At 37.5% G+C, this 21,628-nt stretch overlaps 1 protein-coding gene across 8 annotated transcripts in view; it reads left to right on the top strand.

Annotated features, from left to right (window-relative positions):
- CRAMP1 (cramped chromatin regulator 1) overlaps window positions 1-21,628 on the top strand; it is a 50,539-nt gene that overhangs the window by 3,839 nt on the left and 25,072 nt on the right. For 5 of the 8 annotated variants that reach the window (XM_075165714.1, XM_075165712.1, XM_075165713.1 and 2 more), the window contains exons 3-8: window positions 7,535-7,728; window positions 9,402-9,555; window positions 11,705-11,788; window positions 14,076-14,124; window positions 19,872-19,957; window positions 20,718-20,841. In XM_075165714.1, coding sequence (XP_075021815.1) covers window positions 7,535-7,728; window positions 9,402-9,555; window positions 11,705-11,788; window positions 14,076-14,124; window positions 19,872-19,957; window positions 20,718-20,841 — 691 coding nt within the window. Of the gene's footprint in view, window positions 1-5,334; window positions 5,627-7,534; window positions 7,729-9,401; window positions 9,556-11,704; window positions 11,789-14,075; window positions 14,125-19,871; window positions 19,958-20,717; window positions 20,842-21,628 lie in introns of those variants that run through there. The other 3 variants (XM_075165716.1, XM_075165715.1, XM_075165710.1) reach the window with 3 other exon arrangements.

Here is a 21,628-nt window from a genome sequence, read left to right as displayed (position 1 = left end):
TCTGAATGTCTGTATGTACATAGGTACATACAGACGCATGCTTTTCACTTTAGCATTGTAGATAAGAATTTGATTTTTTTCAAAGCTGTTTCTTACTTGAGTAGCTAGAAGACAGCAGGGATATTTGAATATCTTGGTGCTATTGTCTGTGCTCAGCAGTTACTGGATGACACCTGGCACTGTAGTTGAGCTGCACTTGAGACTAATTTTGGATACCTTGTGCAAAAGTACTCAAGTGTTATTTTCTGTCAATTTTTGAGAAAAACAACACTCGGAGATTTCTTCGACATTTGAAATAACAAAGTTTACTCTTGTCTGCTAAAACGAAATAAAACTCCATGTAGCATAAATGTGTCTTGGAGATTACCTCACTCTTTGGTCCATTGCAGTGATATGCACATGCTGGACATTAGGTAAACATTACAAATTATGATAGTTTTGCATTACAGTAATAAAGCAGTGCAAATTGTGATATTTTAGTTATCATGAAAAACTTCTTTAACTCAGTTGCTTGACAATTAGTTTATATAATTGACTAAAGTATTTTTTAATACCTTAGTAAGTCCTCTTTAATCTCTTAAACTTTTTAAGTGAAAAACTCCTATGTGTGATGTTGGAGGATAGAGCAGAAAGGCCTACGTAATTTTTCTCCCAGTTGCATTAAACCAAATAAACAAAGAGGTAGAATACCCAGGAGTGTTTAGCTACAGATAATTATTTCAAGGGTTGTGAATAGTATTAAATGCAAGGAGGTGTTTCTTTGGCATACATGTTGTCCGTGATTGACAAGTCAAATATATACATTTGAAATTATTCCATTGCTTTGAAAGTGTATACACGTGTGAACAAAATACATGTATCTTTGTGCACATGTATCTTCATGTTTGTGTATTTGTACATCAACATTCATTTCTAATTTTAGAGCAGCAGGACGATTTTTAACTAGGTGTATCGACACAATTGAAAAGCAAACTTTGTTTATTTTGCGATTCAGATTCCAAAATAATCCTGATAAAATTATATACAGAATGGAAAATGTTATTTCAGTAATTGGTCATAGGTAGTGCTTGTAATCACTGTAGCTGACTTTGTTGTCAGATTTAGGCAAACTTCTTCAACCATTGGGGGTGACAGTCGGTGGTAGAATTATGGTTATGCTTTCACTTTTTGAATTGTATGACCAGCCACAGCTCTGCCTGGCTAGTTTTGATGTGATTGCATTACAGTTGATTTCTCTGATACGGTTGAGATTATAACTGTCAGATCTCGGAGAACAGAGCCACGGAGTGGGATCCTTTTTAATTTGAGTTCTTTACATTCAGGGATGCATACTGAGAGGTTTTCCAGGCTTGCCTGAATTCTCCCTAACGGAATGCCTTGTGATGAGAATTTATAGGGCTTTGCATTCCGAGAGAAGTGTCTCACAGAGATAGCTTCCAATAGGGAGCTAATGGAAGGGTGAAGATTACTAATAAAGATTGGACTTAAATCCTTCCACTTGCTGTCCCACCAACTTTCTCCTCCCCCTGTAAGTGTAAAAATGATAAAAAGCTCGAATGCGTGTGCTTTGGATCAGCTCTGAAAACTGGGAGCTTTTCCATTTTGCATGTCACAGTCAAGGTGATAGCTGCAAAGGTAATTTTAACATTGGCCAGCAGGAGTGTCTAGACCACACTTATACTTGGTCCAGTGAAACCAGAAACTTATTTCTGTCATGGTCTTTCACCCTTAAAATTTTATTGAAGTGGTCCTGCTTTTAGAATCTGTGTATTCTAAAGTGAAAACTCTTTCAAAGGCTATTGTTAAGGAATGTAATCAATAAACTTAGTTTCTTTCAAATTGTAGTTACTTAGCAGGCATTGACTTGTCCTAATCATGTCTTTAAAAGAGTTTTGAAAATAGTATTTTTTTTCTGTCTGTTGCAGATCCCTTTTTACTTTGGCATTTGTGCTTTTAGGGTGCTTCACTGTGGCAGACAAATTATAGATAAACTAAACTGTACTGTAAACTGTAGGAAGAGTTTGCCCACTCAGCGGCTGCTGACTTTTTCAGTTTACCTTACTGTGGTTCAGGGAAGACTGTTAACAATATTTCTCAAATTCTGCCTAGTAGAATGTATAAATACAATTTTCAGATTACCTTGACGTAATCTTTAATTGCATCGTTGAATCGTAGGGCATCGTAGGGCAAAAATGGCATAGAAAGTAACATAGTAAAATGAAGTTTGAAAACTATTTCACTTCAAAGAGTCAATCCGCTTTGAATTGCTGAAAGGTTTATCAAATTTCCTGCACAAATATCTAAATATATGCTTTTTTTTTTTAGAATGATTATTATCTTATTTTCAAATGTTGGTCATCGTTTTATTGTATTTTCAAGTTTGTAGCCTACACCTCAAATAATGCATGCCTTTTGAAGTATGAATGCTTGGAAGTAAGTCTTAAAGTAACTTGCATGAAATCAGAGGAGGAACTTGAAGGAGTGGTGGGGGTTGGAGGCAGTTTATTGTGAGAGTTCAAAAGCGGGGAGGTTTGTTGAGGGAGAGGAAGCAGACCGATATAAGGTTGCTGGAAAAGAGGGACTTCTGAGAGTTTAATTCTCAAATACAAATACGCCACATGGTTGCTGAGCACAGGTTTTAAGGTGTGTTTTGGGGCTTTTTTCCATGAAGCGAGAGTGATTAGAATATGCATTTGTATGTTGTGACCACATTGGTAAAAGCAAATGCAGAATACATTGTCATCATGTGCTGTAGATCTAGTTTGAACTAGAGTAGAGCGTTCCCATTTCCGTGTTTTTATCCATTTTCTGAATGCAGAATGAAGTCAGGAGGAAATAGTAACGAAGTCTAATGATGATGAGCTGAAGCTTGAAGATGTCTTTCACACCATTGCTCTAGATTTATTCACAAAATGTGTAGAATGGCCCAAATAAGTGTTTGGATTTGTTTTGCAGTAATAAGCAGTTCCTTCTTGAAAAAAGAATTATTCAGCTGGAAGCATTAACTGAATTAAAACGTTCCATCTTTTGGCATCGCATAAAACTTGCTAGAAAGCAGTCCAGTTTGTTTCAGCCTACCAAAGTTGCGTGTCCCATAGCGTGTGGATTAAATTAACTGCTGTCTTCTCCTGTGGAGAGGATGTATATACCAAGATACCCGATGTATGTACTTACAATATGATTTTATTGTATCTTCCCAAATTTGTATGCTGCAGACAGAATGTATTGTAACCTTCATTTGAAATGTCATTCCTCCAGAATTACTGCTCTAGGGTATGAATGACTGTTTAAAATCTACTGGCACGGTCCCTTGTTCTAATATTCTCCTTAATTCTGTCCATCTCGTTTACACTTGGTACTTCTCCTTCCATCCTACCCTGATGTGCTTTCCTTCCTTCTTTGCCTTCCCATTTACCCCAGGACCCCTCAGGACCAGAACTCTGCAGTATCTCATCCCACACCGCAAGAGGAGGATTTTTTTCATGTGCCCTGTGCAGTAGGTACTGAACTTTGAAAGGTGCCTGCTTGCAAGGCTGCACAACCACGTTCTTTAGATGGAACTTCATACTAGGCTTTATGGGTGTTTTCTAATGGAAGAGCAAGAGACTAATGATTTGCTGGAGATGGGAGAGTAACCAAATTTATAATAAACCGTGTTTGTTTTTTACAGCTATGCTTGGTTGGCTCAGATAGTGCTGCATTTGATATATTATATATTAAATTTATACTGTCCATAGAAAAGCAAGCCTTCAGTATAGGTTTGTTTGTAGACTCCTGTTGATAATTGACACTCTATAAGTTTAAACACATTCAGCTACATCTTGGTTGTGCAAATCTTCTAAATAATAAGAGGCAGAAGAAGCTACACTAGTAGGACAGTTACCCGTTGTGTTTAAAACTTTGGATGTTAATTCATAATAAGAAAGCTATATGGTATAACCATGCAATATGGCATAAGCTGTCCTAGACTTACCCTTCTTAGGAGTCTGTGCTATTTACTGTGGAGGCATACAAGGTAGAAACTTGTTTTCCAGTTATAATGTTAGTACTCAAACTGAAGCGTTGACTTGCAGGGAATGTGTCTGTCTCTATCTCTTGCCTGTATTCTCTTCTCAGCTACAGTTCTTGGAGACAAAAGCAAATTGGATCCAGCCTTGTTGGGTTGTCCTTCCTCAGAGCAAGTGACTTCACTTAAATTCCTGAAGTGCACACTTTCTATGAGATCACCTGATTCATTTCTTCACTGAAGTATATGATTTAGTATCTGCCATTAGAAAGAGATGTGGCTAGAGATGGGGCTCGTTTACCAAGCAATCAGAAAGAAAGTTTGGACGTTTGTCTTCGATTGCTTTTTCATTAAAATAGAGGAGTAAATGCTCATTGAGGAATGCCTTGCCACGAGAATAGCAGAATGCACTTGAAGCTTTCTGGAAAGTATGGATCATAGCACCTTACCCAGCTCTGTTGGCAACAGGCGTTTTGATGTACATGTCGTAAGACTGCTGAGCACTAATGCAGGTTTGTGAGAATAAAACAGTCACTCGAAGGTGTTTTCTGGTACGGTCTCCTTAATGGCAATGTTTACCGAAACCACTTTGCAAGGTGATCTTGTGTAGTTTAGCCTTGCAACTGGCTCCTGTAGAATCCAAAAGAGAAGAAAGAATATTCTGAAGGAAACTTTCTGGCGTGTTACAAGTTGGCATTCGCATCCTGCACTTTGGAGAGCGAGTTTAGCGTCCTAATGCTCCGCATTTGGCCTGCGGCATGCAAGAGTCTGTGAAAGTACCGTCTCATTCATAAAGGTATTCCCTGATAGATGTTCCACCTACCGCTGACTGGTGACTTCTGAAGAAATTGAGATTTTGCAAGCTAAGCCTGTAGAACACCAATAACAGAACCAGCCTGTGTGTTGAGACATATGGGTGTAGTGGGGATAAACTCTTGTGAATTCCACTTCTGTGGATGTGGAATCTGTCATAGAAGATACGAATCAGCTGGCATGTAAGAGCTGCCAATGGAAAATTGAAAAGCAAACATCAAGATGCTATGTAGAGCCTGGAAGGAAGAACTTGCGGCTGTAGCCATGACGAGACACCGATACTATCAGTGACTCAATTATTTGATACATGCAGTGTTCCATTGTTTGTCATTTTCATATCAGATTTTTAAACTGCAGTCTTTAAATCCCTTTATATAAATTTTTGCAAGTGTTTGTGTTTTGCCTAGAACTACAAAGACAACAGCTTTTTCTATAGAAAATGTGGTTTGAGATGATGTTATGCCATTCACAGACAAATGAAGTTCTAATAATGGGGCATACAGATGGGTAGAGAACACTGGATAAAAGGAATGAATAAGTTTCTCTGAAACATTAGTGTTCTGATCCATGATTTTGTTGGGGGTTATAGTTCAAATACCAAGTACAGAAACCTGATGTCTTTGCAAACTGTGGGTTGAAAGCTGAGTGAAAATGCTGAGAACTTACGCTTCCAAACTTGCTGCTTTGTACCTCGTATGCAGGTGTTGGTGCTCCACTGCATCCTGGAGTGAAGGGAAGGAGTTGTCGTAGCTGTAATTGTGTGGATGTCCAGTCCAGTGGTTGGGTGATGCAGGATAAGTAGACAGAGTGAGAATGACCATCGTGTCTTTGTCTCGTCTGCAGTGATCTCCTTTTATAAATGGTTTTACTTAGAACAAGCACCTAAGCAGATTGTTAGAGTAAACCCCTTTCCTCTCTCCATCAATTTTGCAGCAGTAATGGTACGGCTAGCCTCGATGGACCTTTTTGTTTTAATGCATTGCTTAAGGTTTAAATAATCTATTGTTGGGAATTAATGATCATCATCATCTGTCATTAGTGAGGGGATGAAAACTTGTTAGCTGTTTCGTATGTTACAAGAATCTCATACAGTAAGATTCAAAGATGAATTTATGGGGTGTAATTTAATGATGTATGACTATTATTACTTTTTCTTTTGCGTTTTATCCTGAATTGGTTTATAATACCATGTTTCAGAATATAGTGCATTCCATTGCCTTAACGAGATCCAGTAAACTCTAGAGTGGATTGTGGTAACCCAATGATAAATATTACCACGCACAGTAGTAAGAAAGTTTATGCAAAAGGATGACATAGCAAACTCCTTTATTCCTGGAAGAATTAAATGGCGTATAAGATCTCTGTAGAGGTGACAGGATATTAGAATTTTTAGATCTTCATATACGATAGTCTAAACAGTTGTCTGGATAGTAATTTATTTGTGTTTAAAACAAGAAAGACTCTGATAAACTTCCCAGGACTACAATTTGTGTTGTAGAATAGTAAGTATACATAAAGGAACAAATGAGCAATTATGAGCTACGTATCCTTTGTAGAAGTTGAATCAGTGGAGTCCTTAGCATATCCTCGACAGAACTGTTCTGTTAATTTCATCTTTTACATACAACTAAGAGGAAATCTACTGATCTTTATAGCTTTATTAGAATTTAAAGTTCTCACTGATACTTTTGCTTCTTATGCTTTTTAATAATGAAAACTTCATGTGTACCAAGTGTACTGTACAATCTTTAGAAAATTGTTGATAAGATCTGAACTTCAGGAAGCTGACTTTAGGTTTTTACTTATTTGAGTATGTATACAGTGATGTAAAAAACAACCCCTTAATTCTTCTGAATTAAGGTGAGCGAATGCAGTCTTACTGCATTTTATGTAATTCACCTTCCTGCAGTTTTTCCATCCCATTTTTTTCCCTGTCCCCTACTTGCATAAACAGCAAATTCTCTTAGTTCCATCAAGCTTTATTCTCATTTTAGTATTTCCGGTCTTCGTATTTTTTTTCCGATCCATGTTCTTTGGGCTGCTGATAACTGACAAAGGTACAATCAAGATTACACTTCTGTGCCTTTTTCCAAAGGCCACACCAGGATTTGGGGAAGGAGAAGGGGTTGGGACATGCCATCCTTGGGATACCTTGAATTATCCTAGATGGGCTAGGGTGAGATTCTTGAGAATGCTGATTGATTGTCATGTGATGAACTACAGTAGACATCTTTCAGTCCTTTCATTACCACAGTTATTTCAGAGGCAGTAGGATCAAGACTAAAGACAAGGATATGAAATTACCTATGTTTTCTCATGGTCATTAGTTGGCTTTATTGGTCGCATCAATATTCAGCATTGCTCGGAAGTTCCCCTCAGCTGCAAAGGGGCAGCTACGGAGCACATCAGTGTATAAGCATCAGAGAGTGTGTTGTCTTTTAGAGGTTGCTTTGGTATATTCCTGCTTATCTGTCTTATCTCTGGAAATACAAAATTAAGCCATTGGAACCTTCCCCTTGTTTTTTGCTCTTTGAGATTTTATTTCCTTAAAAAAACCCTTGCTATTTCCCTGTTGTATTTCAGTGAAATATCTTGGAAAAAAAACTGATATAGACAGGAGTGGTGAAGAAGGAGGAAATTCTGAGTTTCTCACTTATCTCTATCCATGAATCGTCCTGTTGGTTTAATATTCACTCTGGTCATGTTTTTTTGCAGCAGCAGATAATGGAGGGACTGCATCTGGTGGCACATCAGGAATTCCTCCCAGCAATCCTGCTGGGAATTCCAAGTCAGCAGCAAGGAACCTGGGCTCCTCAGCTGGAGAGAAGGAGGAAGGAAAGAAGGTCAGACGGCAGTGGGAATCATGGAGCACAGAGGACAAAAATACTTTCTTCGAGGGACTGTATGAGGTACACGTAGAGGAAAATAAAAAGCTTAGACGGCTTCGTTTAGTATCTGGTATTCTTCCTAATATCTTAGTTGATTCAATTGAGATTTGCAGGAGCAAAATGCATATGTACACATATGCATTTGTTTGTCTATGCATACATGTCTATACAGCTGGGTATAAATCAGCTGTCAATCAAAGCCATATTTCAAAAGTGTCAAGTTTTTTTTCGTTTTGAAATACACAGGAAATATTTGTGAGTTTTATTCATGAATGTTTGTAATAATTTAAATTCTTTTTCAATTCTGTTTCAAATGAGAAATAAATAAATAATGTCCCCATCTCAACTTTCAAAAGCAACACACTTATGCTGTAATATTAGCAAACAAGAAAATATGTTCAATTCTAATAAGAATTGTAGGCACCATGTTTAGTCTTTGACCATGAAAAGGTTTGTACTAGGGCTGAGAGACAAAGAAAACTTAGATCATCTTATCTTTTATCTCATACGATGTATACGATGTATTCCTAGTTGTCTTTTCTTATGATTATTTTAAGAGCACTTCTGTTATGAAAATACATACTAAAAGTGAAAACAAAAGAAATGGTGGTGGGTTTTCTTCGCATGTGTGCATCTTTTTAAAAAAAATATTTTTTTAGTGGTAGGCATGATTCACGTGTATATATTTTGTGGACAAAATGAGCACTTAAACACTGTTTTCTTTTTTTAACTCCTCTGACTTGAAGTAATATTCCTGGGAATCATGTAATTTTTAACTCCCTTCATCACTCAAGGAAAATGTGGTTTGTTTCTTTTTTTTTTTGAATGCTAAGGAAAAAGTTCAAAAATTCGCTCTAAGATGGATTTGGGACTCAGTTTTTGGTCCCCCGCTTCCATTCATTTTGTGTCACTACCTTTCAAAAGAGGTTTTCACACTTTGTATTTAAATCAGTTCCAACCTTTTTTGAATACTAAGAAATTTTGTGATAGCAGGAGTTCAATGATAATGTATATAAAATTAAATTTTCCTCTTTTGAACTCCACAGATTTTATAGGAATTGGCTAGTTTTAAAGGGACACTTAGGTGTCTCATTTTTATTTTTACCCTGAGAATAGACTTCTGAATGATCTACAGTGTAAAAATGTGTTTTCTATAAGCAGGTTTTTATTTTTATTTTTTTAAAAACATAGTATTTTCCTTCATTATTTGAAACTCAAATTTTGTACTCCTAATAACCGGAACATGAAATTTACTGTAAATGAAAGTGAAGCTGTTAAATGTAATAGGCTTTTCATTCACCCTAGTCAGAAATGGAGGTAAGAGGGAGAGGGGGGGAAAATGCAGAGGAAAGTAAAGAAAGCTAAGTGAGAAAGTCGATATTTTCAGTTCTGCTTCTTAGCACATTTATGAGTAAAGTTTTTTTAAAAAGGTTTGCTAGCAACTTGCAGTTTTTATTTTGAAACAGTTCAAGAAATTGGAAAGTAATTTATTTGGCATCTGTAATACATTTGTATAAAATAAAGGAAACCAGTGTCATTCTTGTGCTGTTGAGTTCTGATACCCAAGAATTTTATGACCATTGAAATCTAATTTCCCACAAAGAACCCCAAAGTCCCTCATGTTGTTTGAGTTGTCTTATGACAAGATACATGCTTGGTTTTGAGTATTTGGATTTGTTTTATTAATTCGTCAGCATGGGAAGGACTTTGAAGCTATCCAGAACAACATTGCCCTGAAATACAAGAAGAAAGGCAAACCAGCAAGCATGGTGAAGAATAAGGAACAGGTCCGCCATTTCTACTACCGCACCTGGCACAAGATCTCAAAGTACATTGACTTTGATAATGGTTAGTATGCAATGAAATGGGCTTAGTGTAGAACTCACAGTCTCGTGAGGGTTGGAGTCCTGCCGTTTAGTGCCATCATGGAGGGTAAGGAATGGTGGAGATGAGAAAAAAAATACTGAATAGAATGTCTGTGAACCTGTCTTATTTTTATTAGCATGGCCATACTGAGGTTCCTGTTTTTGAAAAATACTTCTCAAAAACTGGTATTTGTATCACTGCTTTTATATCAATTCACCACACCATAATAAATGCTGATTCTACTATTAGTACTGGGGAAAAGCCAGGTTCAAGGAAATGTTTTTCTGTTCTCAGGAACACACCTTTGAGGACAGCTACCTAAATGTTAGTCAGGCATGACTTCATTGAGCAAATTGATTCCAGCACTACTTTGCACTTTTTGAGGGAAGGTAGAAACAAATAAATAGTCCGATACAAGTGTAAATGGTGAAATATTTGCTCACACTTTAAATAAGCCTGCAATTGTATCATTCAGTAACTTAGGATTCCCAGTGCCATATTCCTCTCTTGCCATTCTTTTCCCTCCTTCCCCAGCTTGTTGAATGAAAAGGAAATTGGGAAGTCATATGAACTGCTAGTGGTGTTCTGTAACAGTAATAGTAATATATGATCATTGATAATTGATTTTTATCAAATGCATACTATTCGGTAACGGGCAGTGAGAATTCAAGTCAATTTGTGGATAGCCTAATCTGAATAGCAGGTTAAAGAAATCTATTGCACAGTGAACAGTTTAGTAAAAACTAAGACCTAGTTCTTCTGACTTTTTTTAAGGTATGAAGAATGTCAGTTATCCCGTTAGCTTGTTGATCAAGTAAAGGTCTCTAGGGCTTTCCTATCCTTCTGATGCTATATTCTAAGTTGCATGAATCATGGCAGTTTTATGGTGGTTGAATTTTTTGGTCTTTAAACAACTCTCTTTAACATCAGCGTAAGTTTGGATAGTAAATTAATCTACATGATTTGTGGCCAGAGCCTCTCAAATTAAAAATAAGTCATTAATGAAAACTGGATAAGACTAGAAGAACGCTGAAGGAAAACAAATATAGTCTCTTTATGAAATTGTTTTGTCTCTTCCTGAGATTAGGTTATCTAAAGGGAGACTTACGCTTCTAAAACATCTGTCATAAGGTGTATTTTTGAGTTCCTTTTTCAAAACAAGACAGCATTTTAAGATGAAACAAGCCATTAGTATTTTATTTAAAAACAAATGTTACAGCAAACACACTATGGAAGAACTTTAAAAAAAAAAGTTGTCATGGAGGAACTTCATCTGTTTTCTGGATAACATAAGTTCTGTATCTATACCTACAAGGTCTGAAATCTCATTGGCTGTAGGAATTTAAGAAATAGTGCAGTAGTTTAATTAGCATTAGTATTGGTAGAAATATATGTGCCTGGTTTTTTATATTAAAGAGTCTGCAAATCAAAGAGAACTGAATTCTTGATGAATAGACAAGAATAAATATTTTCATCTGATTTGTAAACCACAAGACTGTCTTTCTGTACTGTCATAGATATTTAGATCTATTAGCAATAATAATGTCCACATCATGTGTGTTGATGAGAAAGGAGAAAAAAAACTTTTGAAGTTGAATAAAATGTGTGCAATTCTTCATATAAAAATTTAGAATCTAGAATTTGCATTAAATCTCTAAGGTGCATTCATGTGCACAGAAGATATTCCCTGTCTTCTGGAAAATTCAGTCCTACTTCTTGATTTTCATATGAGAAGGAGTTCTATGTGCATTTTCTTGGGGGCATCTGGACATTTCCTTTGGAAATTGTAAACAGTTAAGTGATACTAGAGTTAGCTTTATTATGAATTAGCTTTATTTTGTGTATTGAACTGTTGCATATTTTTTTCAATTCTGTGGAAGCTGCTTTGTTTTTTATGTAATCTAAAAAATGTTGCATTTCCCAGATATTTAAGTCACCAAAAGGAAATTGGTGAACCTGTCTCACTATAGTGTTTCTTGAAACAGAACTTAGTCTTACCTTCGATGAAGTGTTTGTCTCATCATTGAAAATACAAATCATCTCATTTTCAGTGTTGAAATGAGTATCTGCAGTGTCGCTGTGTATGAGTGTGTGCAATCTGCATCTCACTTACACCTTTTCTGCTTTTCAGTGTTTTCTCAAGGGCTGAAAAAATCTTCCCTGGAGCTTTATGGCTTAATCTGCTATGGGGAACTAAGGAAAAAGATTGGGGGATGTGAGTATGAATGACTTAAAATTATTTTTGTATGGTAGAATCAGAAGTGTCTACCCTTGAAGTTGGCAATGTCTAGTACAGTTTCACTTTTGAGTTACTCAGAATTTGTCCATTGTATTCTATTGCACTAATCTGTGGTATTTTTTTTTCATTAAATGTATTTTTATTTTTAAAGACCTCCTTAGTCTGTTGCATTAGTCCCCTTTTTCTTTGACAGATTTCTTCAGCTTCTGCTATCTGTGGAATGCAGTGCATGTAATACCCACAGATGGCAGGTAAATGTATACGCAGCTTAGGTTATCTGTCTATGTTAATATTCTTGAAAACTAAGAATTAAATGTGTAGATGATACAACTTGCGCCCACAATTATTTCTGCCTATGCAATCAAAATCTGGGATGGTGCCTTTCTCTAAGTCAGTCTCTAAATCTTTACTTATTGAACCCTGAAGATGAAAAAGCATTACAAATCATAATCAGAAATAACAACTTTACTGGCTAACCAAGATGCATTCTGACCTTGTCAATCTCAGAAGCTGGTTTTGTCCATAAGGATGAGTATAGACGGATTGAGTATATGCCATACCAACGCTCTCCCGTTTTCTGGAAGTTGATTAGTTGCATTAGCAAGATATCTGAGCTTAGGCTTAGTACCATGTTCATAAAATCATAGAATAGTTTGGGTTGGAAGAGACCTTTAAAGGTCATCTAGTCCAATCCTGCTGCCATGGGCAGGGACATGTTCAACTAGATCAGGTTGCTCAAAGCCCTGTCCAACCTGACCTTGAATGTTTCCAGGGATGGGGCATTGACCACCTGTCTGGGCAACATGTGCCAGTTTATGGCTTCCAGACTAGAGAGAGCTCTAATGAGGCTAGCTTGGAGAATGAGCAGAGGAACATGCACTGTATGCGCTACTCCATGCACGTATACCTTCTTATCTGTGGTGTTTTTTTCATTTGTCCCCAATATTTTTGTAGAGTCAGCGCATCTTCTATCATAGTGCATCTTCTACGTATTTTGTTTAATTTGTGAGGCATGGAAAATCAGGAAAATACTTTCATTTCTTTGTAAAGTCATGCTAGTTGCAAAGTGCAAAAGACAAGAAAGCTTTAATGAGTGGACGGGTACAACTCCTAATAGAATAGTGGTATTTTGGCGGATTTTTTTTTTTCGCTATGTTATTTCCTCACCTGGGATTTTTATTGTAATGTGTCATGAACGAGACTGTTGTGAATGTTCATACTGACTTCATTCTGTTTCTTCAAAGATCTCCAGTGTGTTAATTCATCTTGGAAAAGCAATTTTGAACTCGTTCATGACAAAGAAGGTGCAGAGGCAAGACAGATTGCATTGTCAGTAGAAATCAGTATTAGTGTTTCTTCCTTATACCTATGTCTTGTCTTAAAAGCATCAGCAGACCCTCCTTACTATGACTGGGAAGAAGGTTTCACACAGTCACCATGGCAATGCATGCATACTCTGTGCTTCTGTCTTTTTATAACTTTGGTACTTGGTTACGTACTTTACCCTCTGTCACTTGGAAAATTCAGGTCTCCAGGACCAAACGGGCTTAAGCTGCAAGCCTCTACACCCACTTTATGAGAGGTCTTCTCTGCAGCTGGTGAAAGTAGTTTATTTCTCTCTCTTTTTTTATCTTGTGGTATTCACCCAGTCCCGTCTTCCCAGAAATTGAGGTGACTTACGTAGAGCTATTGAGACGCGAAAGCATGTCAGGAATACTTTCAGCATTGCCAGAGGGAGGTTAATTGTTCAGTAAATAGATCTGGGCCTAACTAACTGGGATATAAATCAAGTTACCATAATGTCCATTTAAAAATGTGATGTATAATGCATAGAAGAAAAGTGTGGGCTACATGTGCATTTTATTATTTTTGTTACTTTTTTTATTGCATTCAGCGCTGTGAGGGCTTGATGCGCTTTCATTATGCTGTGCTGCCTTAGCAACAGAGATTGAGCAGGAAGATGAGGAAGTTTTTAATACTGCAATGTCAGATTAATGCCCAGCAATCCAAGATACTGTAGCACCTAAGCTAGGGTCATTTAATCCATGAGTAAAATGTAATTTTCATGGCAAGGATCGTGTAAAGCTTGCACATTATGAAAACAGAAACTTTTCAGAAAGGGTACGTTGTAGCATATTTACGCACATTAATCCTATGTGAGAATAAAATGTAATAGCTTTGAAAACCAAACAGGACACAAAAAAAGGTCATGACTATATCACTTTAAATCCTAATTGACTGTGTTATCCCATTTCATGTAAAGGTATGGATGACAAGAATGCAGCTAAACTCAATGAGCTCATTCAAGCCGGGTAAGTAAGAACTTATTCCTGAAACTCTTAAAACTGGGTTGTTCAGCAGCTTGATTGTTGAATTGACCATCCAGAGTCTAGGGGGCATTTCTTACTTTTTTAGAGCTGCAGTTTGACATTTTCCATTCTTAGTTTGTTCTGTATGCGGTTTTTTCTCCCCTTTTCCATGAAGCCATTAATTGTTATTAGTAACAAATGATGGGTGAAGTTTGAGAAGGTAATGAAAAGAGAATTCTTTGCAGAAGTTGCGGCATTATAACTATGTTGATTCACTATAGGGAATATAGTTCATCTCCAAACAGTTGTGCCAACAGTGCTCACGAGTCCTGACTTTCAGACCTGAAACGACACTTCCAGTCCTCCGTAGGCCTCAGTCCTCCAGTCGCTTCTACATCTACTTGACTTGAAGAACGAGTATTCTCTTTCAATTCAAGAAAGAATTATGGGATTTGGGTGTTCAGTCTTGGCAATGTACTTTTAGAATACAGAAGGGGTTAGAAGTTGCTGTACTATTAGAAATGAGGAAATATCTGATACATTTGTATGAAAATTTTCTGAAGCAGTCCTGCTTTTAGAATTTGTGTATTCTAAAGTGAAATCTCTTTCAAAGGATATTATTTTAAGGAGTGTGATCATTAAGCGGGCATCACTCAGCAGGCATTGGTTTGTCCTAATCATGTCTTTAAAAGCAATTTGAAAATAGTATTATTTTCTGTCTGTTACAGACCCCTTTTTACTTTTGGCATTTGTGCTTTTAGGGTGCTCCATTGTAGCAGACAAATTATTGATGAAGTTAACTTCACTGTAAACAGGAGGAAGAGTTTGCCCACTCAGCGGTTGCTGACTTCTTGACTTTACCTTACATAAAATGGATACTTGTTGTTGCACCTTTCTATTGTTCACAGACTTGAGTTTTCAAATGAGTTCCTTACAGTTTATTAACCGTTCATCTCCTGGGAGATGCACTTTGTACAGCATGCTGTTGTGTTGCAGGTCTTGAATGTGATTATTTATGAAATCATTGTTCATTCTTATGTTAACTGCAAAGTTTGAAATTAGAAGAGAAATTGCCATTGGTTTGGGTTTTGTACAATTAAGAAAATCTTAGCAGTAAGCTTTTTCATGTAACGAAATGATTCTTAAAACAAATTACTTCTTTAAATTGGAGTTATTGGTTAAAATGAACCTTTTTTCCCTAGTGTCCTGAATATCTCTAGAGTTCAGGATATAGGCAGTCACTTTGGTCTTCCTGTGTTGTACTGGAGAGCCTTTCTAATACTGTGTCATCCAAATAGACTAAACCATAATAAATGGGTCTTATGACTTTTAGCAAGCTGTAGTATCAGTCTAGCACCTTGCATGATTAAGGCCTTAGTTTTTCTAGGTAATTGTTAATGAGGGCTAATGATTTCTGTGAAGTCTAGGTGTTTATTCTCTAAAAGCCAGTCTTGTAACAAACCATACTGAAAACAGGAGTCTTTGCATTTGAAAATATTAATGCTAATCTTCTAACCAAAAACTAGACTGTACATAATATTAACATTCTTAGGCAATTCAGAAAAAGTTGCTCTTGCATAGGCTTTTTGTCTACCAGACGGAGAAACACATCTTTGCTTCCCTTTTTCTCCTGCATCTCTTACCCCATTTGGTGGGTAAACCTTGTCAGTCGAAGAGGAGCAAACTGTGCAGGGAAACAATGTTCATATTTTCATCTTCATTAGCATCTGGATGTCTACACCATCTGAATTAATCCCCTGCACGTGCAGGGCAGCCTCATATCTCACAAAAGCAAACACATTGCATATGTCCCATTAGATTAAACTTTCCGTCTTGCTCTGTGATGTTACAATTCTGTGATCTCCCTCTCTATTTGTAAGAGTTCTTTTTCTCAGTTCCTAACGTGTTTGTTTCAAGTGTGTTACTTGAGTATCTCACTTCTCTGAGTGCAGTGCACTTTGTAAGGCTTGTCACTATGTTGAAAGTTTTGAGTGAAAGCGAATCCAAAGTGATTAAAAATGGGGAATGCAAACATGCATTATTCCGATGATCTTCTCCTGAACTAGGTAAACATTAGCCTCATTTAATTGGTAAGAAAGGTCAAGAGAGGCTAAGATTGTGAGGAGCTACCTGGCAATTTATTTGCAGGATGACTCTAGACCCTCGAGTTATACATTCTAATTCAGTGCGTATTTTGCTTATGTTACATGTCATCTCTGGCTTTCTGTAATAATTACATGGTATATGGAAAAACAAATGACCCTGTGAGGTGCTCGTAAGAAAGCCATATTTAAAATCTTCCCAGTTGAGCTTATAAACCAGGTCACAGATACTAAATAGTGCCTGAAAACTTAATCAACTGGCTATTTCAAGTAATGGCAAAACCTTTGTGTGAAATGTCCCTGTTTGGTCAGTGAAGTTAAGGCCATTGACTGCTACATGTCTCTCTACTTCAGAATTTCAGTAACATGTAAAATCATGGTTATACTAACACTTTTTAATGCATATTCAGTAGAATAACTTTTCTTAAGATTTACCATTTTCTGCATTTGGAAACATCCAGGATCTAGGTAAGAGAAGAGAAGGAAATAAATATTTTTAAGCTACGAGTAGTTCTGTTGCTCATTTGTGAGCTGCTCTGTGATGGTAACAGATAGTGGGTATCTGCAACCCAAGGTGCAGCTGAGCAGGTGGTAGACGAATTGATCAGGAACAACTGCCAGGAAGCCTGACTCAATAATAAATGCTTTATGACAAACTAATTAGGCTCTTTAAGAGAAAGAGAAAATATGAAAAATGAACAGCAGCACTTTTCTGCTTCCTTCTTTTTCTTGATCAAATTAGCTCAGCTGTTCTAGGTGGATCAAATAGCCTTTTGAGCATTCAGGCCCTTCTTTCAAGGCATGTGATGGAACAATTTCCACAAAGCTTGTCTGTTTTATGTAGTCATATCAGTTAATCTAAGAAGAAATAATATTTCTCTCCACAAACCCCTTCTTACTTATACCCCTCCACTGTCAAAGTTAAAATACTAATACTACTACTACTAATAATAATGGTGGTGCTATTTCTGACTCTTCACTTGCATGCAGCTACTTCAAGGGCACATTTGATAAAAAGCTCTTGCATTAGCTAAAATCAAGATGCAGGAGGAGAGTCTCAGCTCGCACAAGTAGTCAATAGAATTTGCTGTCCTAAAGTAATGTAGATTTGCAGTTTAGCAGCCTGTTTCAAGGTGTGTTGAATTACTGGATTTATTTTCACTGGCTTTAGTGGATTTTGTATGAGGCTATTATGAAACTGTGTTTTCTACTAGGACAGGAGGGAACATCTAGGCATGTCTTCACTAAGCAAGGAAATCATGACAGCGGTTCTGATTGCTGTAATTAACTCCTTGCAAGAACAAGGAAGACATCAATTTTGGCATGTTCATGCAGCAGCATTGTTTTCCATACAACCATTCTATCACATTCCCAGACTTCGCGTTTTCTAGTGGTTGGGTGCATTCATGCATCCTATCATCTCAACATGAGCTTTATAAAATTACTTGCTGTGATGAACAGCATTAGTGGTAGTAGAGTAAATATAGCTTTCATTGAATCCCTGTAGTTAAAGGTAAAAGGTATTTGTTGTGAATCATGAGGATGTGTTACTTTAGCGTAAAACTATGTAACAGGAAGAGAGATTTCTAGGAGCTGTAGTAAAAGTTGAAGACTTTTAGTCCTTAGCCATTTTTCCAGTTACTGTTCTTGAGGAAATAATAATAAGCACTGGACAAAAAAATGTAATAATGTATCTAGAGTTTTTATTTATTACAAATTCTCTGGGTTCTGCCAAATCCTTCAGGTTTTGTACCAGGCACTTTTATACTAGGCTGCCGCTTCTGACTGCTGGCTGAGACCAAAGTTTGGGCTTGTGAAGAAAAGTGGAGGTTTTCCACCTAAAGATTCAGACCCAAGAGAGAAGTTGTCTAAACAATGACCAGCTGAATTTGAGAGCAGCAGAATTTGTAGTCAAGTTTCCTGTCTTTATACATTTGCAGCTCCCGTTAACTTGACGTAAGTGAGTTTGGCTTGATTCATACTGATCTCGTGCTCACTTGTATTGAAACTTGGTTTATTTACACATGAAAAAAAAATAGGATGCTAGCTGCATATGATTAAACTTACTTTCAGGAGATTCATTTTCTAAAAAATGCTGATTTTCTGATAGAATCATATCTGCACTTTAATATAATGACAAGAGGATATTGAGCCTCATGCGTTAAGGCTAAGGCGTCCATTGCAATGACCAGGAGGAAGTCTTACCTTTCATCGTTACCTTATGCCATTGACTAGATATCCACAAATGTTACTATGTCCTCCTCTAAGAGTCTTTCCACTGGCAGAGATTGACCGTTGTACTTGGTGGGACCCACTATCTTCAAACAATTCAAGTTTCCAACAATTCAAGTTAGGGTTAAGTGAAAGAGGGAAGGTGACAACAATGCTTCTGTTACAGCAGCTGTAGTGTTGTCTGCTGTTGCAGATGCGGAAATAGGAAGCACTATTTAAAACCAGGCAAGTAGCTCTGGGGTCTTTTTTATTTTTTCGTAAGTAGCACTGTTGCTGATTTCTCCTCAGCACTTGAGAGCCTTCTCCTCTTTTCATTAGTTGAGCCATCACTACTTCCGTGTCAGAGCTCATTAGAAGGAGTGAGGGCTAACATATTCCCTCTAGCTTCTGGTAGCTTAGTGCAGATTGAGGAAATCTGCCCTTCCAGCCCTGGGGTATTCTGAATCTGTAGAAGTTCCCAGCTTAGTAACTGAAACTTTTGAGCTGCTTACCTCATGAACTCCATCTTCTCAGGTCCGGCTTCACTTCTGCTGCCCTTTTGTGAATTTCCCTCTTAGCAGTGTAGACAAGGTGCTGTTTCTGCTGATGTTGTCTTCCTAACAGCATAGGAAAAAATGAGATCCTGCTGTACAAATATTCTCCGTAATTTCTTTCATTGTACTTGCAAGGACTTGTGTTCAATCCTGCTGCTTCTGTGCTAGCTGATCCTTATTGCTTGAAGTATTAGGTAGTAAATACTGCCATCAGTAACTTTGTTGGTCTCAATACCTGCCTTTTAAGTCTCTAAAAAGAAAACAGGGCTGACTGAGTGAAGGAATCAAATAGTTCCACTGTGTGAAAACAAAAATGGCCTCTTGCTTTTAAGGATCTTCATAGCTGTTAATGTGGAATTGAAGCTAAAAGCCAGTGAAATCATACTGTAAAAGTTACTTTGTTCAGATTCCTGCACAAGCTGTTACACCTCGTTTCTGCAACAGATGTGGTGTTGATATTCTAGAATGGAAGACTCTTCAAAGACTTTAGATTTTTTTCTTCCCATAATCAGAAGTTAGGAGTGTAAAGAGGAGACAAAAACAAAACCACTTGTCTTTTATGAAGAAGCTGTCTCTGAGGGTATTCTTCAACCGAAGTAACATAATTCTGGTCCGCTTTATGAAATAGTAATCCCTCCCTAAGTGGACAGCCCAGTGTTTCATGAAAGTCTGGAAGAGGAGGGTCACAAGAGTAGCATTTCTATGATGAAAAGTAAGGTGATAGAAAAGATTGAATGCTCTTGTGAATCTGCACTGCAAACCCTTACATTTCTTTGTTCATTCCTGTAGCCATGATTGTATTTGACTCGGTGTCCGTAATATGTATGTATTCACAAACTTTTCTTAATGGTGCCTGCAAATACTTCTCTTTCAATGTATTCAGGGCTACGACGGTTCGTTACAAAGGCAGAAACCTTCGTATCAAAGCTCCGATGTGCAGGGCTTTGAAGAAACTCTGTGATCCAGATGGTAAGTGAGAGACGCTGGAACGTGAGAGGGTTTTAACAGATGGTCGGAAGAATATGAGAGGGAGAGTAGGCCTGTTTTGATGTGTACATCACTGGCAGGGGAATTTGTGCTATTTCACATTTGTGTTGGGCACAAATATGTCCTTATTGTCTTACTTATCCTGTTTGCTTGTATAATCCCAATAACTTTAGGACCCGCCCAGCCCTTTAAGTCTTGGAGTATGTCACTAGCTAAGTTGAAAAGGAAATAGCTACAGCAAACAAGATCGCTACTGCTTTACCAGTTGTGCTTTCACTATATGCGAAGTTTAGTCCCTTGTGCCAGTGAATAAGCAGTAGTATGTTGTTTAGCATTGAGCATTTTAGACTTTATTTACCTTCTCCAGTTCAGCAATGTGTGGTTTTGTTTTTTTTTTTTTTCCCCCCCTTCCTCTTCCTCCCCTCACCAATAAGTAGAATCAGTGCAGTTTAAAGGTCTGAAATACTGTACTTGTTCAAAGTTTCCAGCCACCTGATTTTGACACTGCTTGCTCAGCTGGAAGCTCCAGTACCAATGCAGTGTCCAAGGAAAAAAAAAAACATATTGGAACAGGAGGTAATCTAAGGAAGCAGGCTCCACTGGTGAAGCTGAGCTGCCTAAGTTGTCTGTAGGTGATCCTGATGTCTGTAATGCTTTTTTTTTTCATGTAACTGAGCATATAGTGTTCTGACTGAGCTGTCATTGCTTTGACCCATGCCCTTTGTGCTTCATCTCCCTTCAGGCGTTAGTGATGAAGAGGACCAGAAGCCAGTACGTCTTCCTCTCAAGGTCCCTGTGGAGCTGCAGCCACGAAATAACCATGCATGGGCTCGAGTGCAGAGTCTTGCCCAGAATCCACGGCTTAGGTAATGAAGAACTGATTGTGGTGCTCAGAATAGAGTAGGGAAATATATAAGCAGCATTCTAGCATCTTCCTCTCTCTTCAGGGTTCTCTTTGCCAACTGGGCCATTCGTCTCTGATAATGCAGTTTGCCTAAATGTACTTATTCTGAAGGCTTTGTCCAACCAGAGTACCTGATTGTTGTAAACATGAGATACCAGACTTGAAATTTAGACTACCATTGTTCTTTACATCTTTTAATTTGAGTAATGATAGGAGCTACTAGAGTTGGAGATGAATATACTTCATACCACTTACACCCAGTTGTCAGAGCAGAGTGCAAGTAAAATGGAGATATGCAGCGCTAGTTCTGCTAAAATTTGTATTGAATGTACCATGAAACAGAGGCACAGGAGAGGGAAGCAGAACAATGGTCAGAGGCGCCTGCACCAAGACTCCAAACATGTCAACTGCAAAACAGTGATACTAGCAGAAAGGAAGGTATTTGTAGCTTAATCTCCTCCCTGCAAAATGTAGCTGATTCTGTTGTTTCAGCGTCATCAATGGCTGTTCATCCTAGTACTTAGGTCTAGTCCAAAACTCAGGGCAGAAAACATGAGGCCTCTGTGATGTTGATTGTTCTTTCAAATAGAGTACTTCAGTATAATGACCAAAGATCATGCAGAGAGGAGAATGAAGGTTTTTAGCATTAGGTTTATTTTGTAAAATGCTTTGAGAGCAAAAAGTAAATGTTTGGGCGGTTTTTTTGTGCCTCTTTTTCTCTTTCTTTCTATACTTCATGTGGTAGCTTT

This window comes from Calonectris borealis, chromosome 16 (genome assembly GCF_964195595.1).
Source record: "Calonectris borealis chromosome 16, bCalBor7.hap1.2, whole genome shotgun sequence".
Taxonomy (NCBI): domain Eukaryota; kingdom Metazoa; phylum Chordata; class Aves; order Procellariiformes; family Procellariidae; genus Calonectris; species Calonectris borealis.
Note: the sequence above shows the minus strand (reverse complement) of the source record. Positions and strands in the feature narration are given on the sequence as shown.